The sequence below is a fragment of the Metarhizium acridum genome (assembly GCF_019434415.1).
Source record: "Metarhizium acridum strain ARSEF 324 chromosome Unknown scaffold_31, whole genome shotgun sequence".
Lineage (NCBI taxonomy): Eukaryota > Fungi > Ascomycota > Sordariomycetes > Hypocreales > Clavicipitaceae > Metarhizium > Metarhizium acridum.
The window spans coordinates 2,143,122-2,151,348 of record NW_027094018.1 but is presented as its reverse complement, the minus strand read 5'-3'; the positions used below and the strand labels follow the sequence as shown (position 1 = coordinate 2,151,348).

Sequence of the window (8,227 nt, the reverse complement as noted above, 5' to 3'; positions counted from 1 at the left end):
TGTTCGAGTCTATCAAATGTCCCGTGCTAGAAGAGCTATAAATTGAACAACCAATGGCAAATAGACAACCCAAAGATGGTTCATGAAGTAGAATTGATCAATTAGTTTACTCTAGAGAATACAAAGGCGAGGAATATGCAAAGTTATATAAAATTCAGCTGACTGGCCTGGAATGTTCAGCGAGTGGTGAGGCCAGAAGTTGAAGACAAGATACACTCCCGCCTAGATAAGCTTACTTGCCTGGGATCTGGATATACTTTTCAGCCATTTTACATTTGATTCTCAAGTTTAGTCCGTGAGATAAGTCATATTCCGGCTCAGTTGCGTTTGTAGATTGATACCACGCTACATTCTGTAGATTCTAGGAGGCACAATCAGCGACGGTGTCAGGGCTACAGAAATATAGAGAGACCGAAAATAACACACTCATAAGCTGGGTATCATTCGGAAGAGAGTGGCTATTGCTGCATCTTTTTGCTCCGTGACTCGGTGGTCGTGTCCGATAACCAGTCTGACAGACAGTCACAATGGTGTTGGCGACGATAAACGCATTGAAGGCTTTTCCACCTGCTGTGCACCATGAAGAGAGTCAAGGTAAGCAAATTAAGCTGAAAATGCACCTCTCAAAGCCTCATCATTCAACCAAGTTTGTAGGGTTTGTGCCGGCATCTTCAATCAAGTCTCATTGACGAAGGCACAACTACAGCCCATGTTCACAGTTGACCTACTTGCACCTTGACTGATTATACTTGCCGGCAAATATTGAGAAGTGTATTGGTCCCCACCCCCCGTCTACGTATTACAATAACACAGTGGTAACCGCGCAACACATACATAACAATGTTCCGGGCATGGATTAGTCACACAGCATACGACTTGCTGCTCCAAGCCCAGTCAAAACACAGTTTGGAGGCTCCTAGACCACGTTAATTGCTGCCCAAATTCGTCGTATGTCTCGGAATGTACATTTCTAGCATACTTTTGGTTCTACAACGGCATCTGACGGTACCACAACATGCTGCACTGCTGTACTTGCGGATACAATACTCCACTCGCACGTATTCTTCCGGTCAACGAGCCGAGCCATATGTATATACATATGATACAGTGGTGCCAGAGTTTAGTTATCACGTTGACAGCTATGGAAGCAGATTAAAGCGTGGAATTGTCCTTGGGATTGAAGCTATCTAGGTACGGAAAACAGGCCCTTATTTATAGATATTAAGGTTATTTAATAGGTTACCTAAAAAGCTATTAATTTAAGGGATTTTATGGTATTTAGCTATTAAAGATTTAGCTTTAATAGGGTGGTAGCGCGAGCCTTTTAGAGGCTTTTTCGTACAATCGGAAGGCAGCTATTTGAGGCTTTCTAGGGCTTTTCGGGGTCCCCGATGAATAGCAGCCTTTTTCCATTGAAAGGGGCCTTTGGCGTTGACATTAGTAGAGATACTGTCAATAAAAAGAACGCGCTCTCTTACTGAACAATTATACCTCCTTTTATTCCGTTGACAGATACAAAGCATCGATCTCAAGCTGCTAGAGAAAGACAAGTTAGTGTGAACACCCCAAGACTTGTAACAGAGAAAACCTTCTGAGCCGACTTACTGATAGACGTCAACTGATTAATTGCATAGATATTCACTGATCCAACTCACACTTGTAGTACAAGTGAATGAAAACGGTCATCCCCGCAGCTCAAGGCATCCACACACAAGGCTTTGGGTAACCCCAAAATCACTCTTCGTATCCTCGATGTTATTATTAGTCTTTCACCGAAGTAGCACAGTATGGAACAACCATTCCGGCCTAATTATCAACCCAGATTTTTGCTGCCACATGAACCCCACTGGGCGTATATACAGCCAAGGATAGCTAGAAGCAGGATATGGCTACCGGGGTTCATATTGACGTACGGCATGCTGACTGTGAAAAAAATTGTCCAAAATTAGAAATATGGGGCTGTCACATCATATCACGCGGTCTCGTCTTGGTTTCTGCAACGGTCAAGAGCCATCTTATTAGAAGCATCGCCCCGTGAGCTGGGGGGAAGACCACAAGAAGGGCATGATGGCCGCAACTAGCCAGAGTTCCCATAGCACCATACTTGTGGACGATTTTGTTACCGAATTTTAATTTTGAATAAGCAACATCCCGAACAGCTGTCAAGACTAAGCAAGCGAAGGATTGCATCACTTTCCTGCTATCCAAACACAATTCTCGCTCCGACAGCAGATGACATCTCGAAAATCACTGTATGAAACCTAGTGTCTTTGGAAGTCGAATTAGATCGCAGTCAAATACGACACCAAGAATTTCCCGCTATTGCTAGTCTCATCTACCCGAAACATGGATCAAGAAGAGCCTGAGCTCCACGACGGCCAACGACCATCCTGTGAAGTTCTCACTCCAACGAAGCCAGAATCGACTCATTTCATGACAAAAGAAGACGATTATGACCAGAAGCGTCTTCAAAAAAGTGGAACTTTGCTGTATTTTCAATCTTGGGCTCTTGAGGCCTCGTGGTGTCTTGTCGCTTTGCTTCTTCTGGTCTTGCTTGCTTTGGCCCTGAAGCAGTTTGATGGCAAAGCACAACCGAATTGGCCTCTTGGGCTGACATTAAACACTCTGATTGCCTTCCTGTCAACCATCTGCCGATCTATTATGGTCCTCCCGGTTACTGAAGGTCTTTTGCAGTTGAAATGGAATTGGTTTGCTGGTAAAGGACGCCCTCTTCGAGATATCCATCTATTCGACAAGGCAAGTCGTTCGCCTTGGGCGAGCATTCAATTGGTCACAAGACTGCGAGGGAGGTGCGTGCCGACCAAGTTGTTCAATGCCAGTTGAAATGCTAACTTGACAAGGTTCATACCTATTGGAATATTGGCTTCACTTGTCCTTGTAGCAAGTCTCGCGACATCATTTATCACGCAGTCTACCATCTCCTACTCAACGCGGACAGTTGTGGCAAATAATAAAAGTGCTGTATCGCTTGCTTCTCTGGAATTTCCAATGGGAGTGGATCCAGGACATAGAACAGATTGTAAGTTCGTAACCGCAGTTTTTTATTGTTTTCACCTTTCGTTCTTTTCCTCTCTTCCCCTCGCCCCGGGACCCCCTTTCAAAGAAAAATGAGGAGGGGTGCCGGAGGAGAAGAAGAATGAGAGGGGAAAAAGAGAAAATGCAGAAACTCATCAGGATTCTAGTTTATTTCGCCCCGGATGGAATACTTCGTGCAGCAGAGCGGTCTTTATTCCACAGGGTTGATGCAGGCGAAAGCTGGCCTGCACTCAAGCCGCACTGTCCTACGGCAAATTGTCGGTGGCCAATATTCAGCTCCTTGGCTATATGTGCTAGCATGGGCAATGTCACAAATAATCTCACTACAGACGAGTCAGATCCCGGATTCATGACTTTACCAAGAGGGTTGGGGAGATTCTGCGGCGGCCTCAATATTACGTCTCCCGCCTACACAGCTGATCGAGAGCCACAAATAAATCCCAATACCACTGAGCCTTTTTACGAGTGGGAAAACCCGGACATTATGTCACTGTCACTTGCCCGGGCTTTCTTCCTCTACGAGATCCCCTCGAATGGACTCGATGACACGCAGCTCGAGGCCGTGGAAGTAGTTTGGCACTACTGCGTCCACACCTACAACATCTCTGTTACGGATAATGTCGCAAACACAGCATTGTTGGAGTCTGAAGCAAAAATACATCAGCATGATGAAGATAACGGAACCTTCGTGCTCCTTGACAAAAGCGGCCAAAAAAAGTTTTCCGCATCACGGAACGGCATTATGTTTGGTCTTCAGCGGAGGATTCCAACTACATTCGTAGGACATATGTCCTTTGCGGACTCTCCTAACTTAGTTAATGTAAACGAATTTACTTATCAAATAGGGAGTAACCTAATGAGCGGCATCCTAGGTTACAATATCACTGAACAACCCACGGAACGTCGCGGACCAATCATCTGGAATAACCTCAGAAATATAACAGAAACCATGGCTCTAGCCATGACAGATTTGTGCGTTAATTTTGCAGCTGACTACACTAATGAACAAAAGGCTGACCATTTTATACTAGCATGCGAGTTAACCAAATCAACGGTACCGTCATAGGAGACGCTCTGGAGTCGGAAATCTTTATCACCGTAAGATGGCCGTGGCTTTCGTTTCTCGCGGCCCAGATTGGCTTGACAATCGTTTTCGTATTGGCAGTTGCAGCATGTACCTTCAACTTGGAAGTCCCTGTGATTAAGGGTTCGAATGTGGCTGAACTTTTTGCGATTCGCAAGTCGGATATGGAAACGACAACACCCGGCACAGTGGGCGGGAAGCAAGCTGGCATTGACCAAAAGATTGACAAGCAGACACTAGGAATCCTGGTACGGGAGTGCGATACCTGGAACCTGGAGATTCATTCCAAGGAGTAGGCACCAGCGAGTGTCGTTGCATGCGGTATGCGTCACGAAGATTGGCTGTTTGCAACACCTAATCTAGCCACAACACAAGACCGTAACTGGCATACCTCGATTTTATGGCGGAGGATTAAGTGCTGTTTTGGCCATGGTTTCTTTGTCTTGTTGTAGCTTGTTCCATAGCATGTGATTGGTATGTGCCTTGTTCTTGGACAATAAATATCCATGTACTTCGGCGCAACGACGTCGCGATTGATTTCACTCATAAGCTTTCCTGAAAATTAGGCAATTCCCACCTTGGAATCCATTTGGACCGTAGGACTCTTCCAATTGCAGCTTAAACCAAAGCATTTGGCGCATTAAGTCCAAGAGAGCAGTTTTTTTTTCTCCGCTAAACTCACCTGCCCCAGGCTTCGTCGATACTCCTGTATGTCCTTCTCAAGTGTAGCATCCAGATGAGATCTCTCCGATATTGCACATTACCCGTGTCATTGTGTAGCATGGGTGGCTGCCATTGGGACCGTGGAACTCGAATTCCTCGGGGATGGCAGGAACCGAATTTCGTCCTGACTGGTGTGACGACACTTTCTAGGCGGCAAGAGCTCTGGGAATGCAAAGCTCCCGCGGAAGTCAATCTGCTATGCCGACCTTAGTTCTTTCCAATAACTGCACATGTGGTGTTAATGTTAATAAAAGCAGCGGAGCGGAAATTACAAACGGCACGGTTAAAATCGCTCTTTAGGGTTCCATGACGATGTGCATAACCCCCGGACATTCAAGAGGTAATAGCTATCTGTAGAGACTCTAATAAGCCCTGTTTAGGCGTGTTACGCATGCATTCGCCGTCGCTTTCGCATTATCGGGCCTTCCACGGATTGGAGCATTCAGACATGGCGCACAAAGCCGGCGGAGTTAGATTTGCCTACGACAAGAGAAAGTGGAGATAAAGGAGGCGCTACCTTGTCTCCTTATCTGGAAATGAATGGTTCCTTATCTCCAGAGCCTTCTATGCTCTTAGTATACGCCAGTGGCCGCTGTATACTGTCTGGTTCGTTGTTACAAGTACTCGACCACCCGATGGCGTGAAGCCACTCCAAAAAGGCCTACTGTAGGTTCGCTATGAAATGCCCCGTACGGGTCTCAATAAGCAAATTAGCACTGGTGAAAGTGTGACAAGGGCTCAGGGAGGGCTTGCAGTAATAACTCGAGTCATTTAATGACAGTCTTTGGTATTAAATGTCCTTGGCTTTCCTCAAGGCCTAGATGACTAAAGAGCTCTATTTATACAAGAAGTCGGTGAGAGCCTTATGCCCTAGGTCTCGTGACCTTAGCCCTTGTGTAACCTTTAACATTGGGCCATTTCCGCGTAACAGTACGGGCTTGCTCCTCATACTCGAGTCACCTCAGCTCATGTTAGCTTACCTCGCTTTATCAGCCGCAGGCCTCCTATCCCGAGGAACTCTAGAAATGGATGGCGTCCATGTATTGTCGATTCTAGGCCATTTGCAAACTTCAGGTCTAGCGTTATTGAGAAATGCCCTCGGGACTGGACAGATGTTTAAGACCTTACTAGCCACGTGTCGTGTTTGGTGCCTTACAGATGTCTTTACACATCGCGAGGGGATGTCGTCTTGGCGAGTCCATTTGCAGGTTATCAATGCTCTTCTAAACACAATAGAAGCCCATCACGACATTATGCCCGCACCTGGGTCCTGCTAGTCAGCCATGAGGTATCTATACCAACCATATCTGTCGCTTCAGACACTTCGGTACATACTGAAGTAGGGATAAACGGAGATATTAGCGTACTTGGGCACGTAAACTTCTCCAATCTCCAATTTCTCAAGGGTCAGCCGTAACCAGCCCCAAAATAGACGGGGTCCTCGGCTACAGCAATGAGCTACTAGATGTCTTGCAATAAATCGACCGGTTGTCTCACTTTAAGGCACAAACAAGATTCGAGGCCGACCTTCTTCAAAGCTCAAAGGAATGATCCTGAGAGACATGAAGACCCCACCTCACATCTCGATTTGCATGCCTTTGTCGGCGGAAAATAGTCGCGAATTCGCACTCTGCCACCAAACCTTTCAGCAAGCAACTCTGATTCACCTGTACAGGCGATTATACCACCTTCCATCGGGGTCTCAGCCGATACAAGCTGCGGTGCTCTCAATAAAGGAAATGGTCAGCAACATGATTCAGGGACAAGCATGCCACACTTGGGTCGCCATGGCCATGCCGTTGTTTACTCTCGGCTGTGAAGCTTACACCAAAGAGAGGCAGCTCTTTGTATTGGACAAGATCAATAAGCTTGAGGACTGCATTGGGTCTCTCCATGTCAAACTCATCCGGCAAGCGTCAAAGAACGTGTGGAAAGTCCGGGAGAGGCTAGGGGGTAGTGAAGGCATTATATGCGCAAATCAACTCTTGAGCAAGTACCAGTCACGCCGTCTCAGACCCCAGCTGACACGACAGTTTGCAGATGAACTATAATACAACATCATTCTTTTCTGAAAACAAAAAAAGTGTTTTGTTCAAGGTCATCTAAATACAAGTGTGATACTATATTGCCTCCCAGAAATGTCGATTTTCAAGTGGCTCATGGGACTCTGCTTATTACGATTCAAATTCAGCCACCACGACTCAGTCGTCAACAATTGTTACCCTACGTCTCACAGTTCGTAGCTCTCTCCAGGGATCATCATTTTGCTCAACGGCCCCTTTTTCACCATAATGCTCACCACCTCATGTAGCACATCGGCTGCTGCCATGGTAGTATGCTCGGCACTCGTGTCATAGGCAGGCTGTGTTCGGTGTTTGTTGGTTACAATATCAGATCCACCTCTAAGCATGTTGACCACATACCGCCACTTCAACAATGCCCGCTGCTTTTTAAGACCGCGGAGGATGGTTTTGCGCTCCCTGGTCGACCAGCCCTCTGTTTCGGGAGTGCCGGTGGCGGGAGCAAAGGCAGGGTCAAGTGTGTCAATGTCAATAGACAAGTAGACGGGTCTCTCAGTCCCGATTCGATCGACAATTCTCTTGATAATGCCTTCAGTTCCGATGGGGTCAATCTCGCGCGCTTCTACAATCTCGAAGCCGCAGTATCCGTCGTTGTCGCAATCGCTGGGTCCGCTCAGCGTTGTGCGAATGCCGGCATGGATCTTGCTGTCGTTGGCCAGCAAGCCCTGCTGAGATGCATGATAGAAATAGGTGCCGTGATTGATGGAAGCGACCTCGGACGGGCATCCACCAAAGACTTTTGGTTTCCCTATGTTTTGTCGTCAGTATGAGCTTCGAACTGGCCTGTAAAACACTGAATGACGTACACGTGTCCAGATGGCTATCGAAAGTGAATCACCGAGACGGGACCATGAGCACGGTTGATGGACCGCAGAAGAGGCAGGGTAATAGTATGGTCTCCGCCAAGGGTGATGACCCGGGGCAGAGTCTTCCCCTTAATTGCCGGGCCTCTCTTATCAGCGTCTGTAGCGGGAGATCGGGATAGGATCTCAAACGTCCCTCCTCAATCTGCTTGAGGGCCCATGTGTTGTCGTACCTTTACCCTAGTCAGTGACGTTCCTACATGGTACGGCTAAAGACTCACGATGTGACTGGAATATCGCCACAGTCAACGACAGTGGCCCAGCTATTGAAAGGATTTATTTCAAGTGGGACGTTGTAGGCGCCGCTAATATTCTGGTGAGAATTTTCTCAATGTAGTCAAAGCAGGAGTATAACATACTACAGATTCAGTCTGCGGGAACCTTGTCAGATACCTGAAGGTCCAAAGCGCGCACCAGGA

At 47.0% G+C, this 8,227-nt stretch overlaps 2 protein-coding genes across 2 annotated transcripts; one reads left to right on the top strand and one right to left on the bottom strand.

The window, feature by feature from the left end:
• Positions 1-3,355: 3,355 nt before the first annotated feature.
• On the top strand, positions 3,356-4,437 carry J3458_005519 (uncharacterized protein; the record flags this gene model as incomplete). Its single annotated transcript, XM_007808477.2, has 2 exons — positions 3,356-4,029; positions 4,089-4,437. 2 exons carry the CDS (start codon positions 3,356-3,358, stop codon positions 4,435-4,437), a joined length of 1,023 nt encoding a protein of 340 aa, XP_007806668.1.
• A 2,657-nt stretch (positions 4,438-7,094) lies between these two features.
• J3458_005518 (uncharacterized protein) lies at positions 7,095-7,671 on the bottom strand (the record flags this gene model as incomplete). Its single annotated transcript, XM_066118850.1, has 2 exons — positions 7,095-7,610; positions 7,666-7,671. 2 exons carry the CDS (start codon positions 7,669-7,671, stop codon positions 7,095-7,097), a joined length of 522 nt encoding a protein of 173 aa, XP_065976371.1.
• Positions 7,672-8,227: the final 556 nt, after the last annotated feature.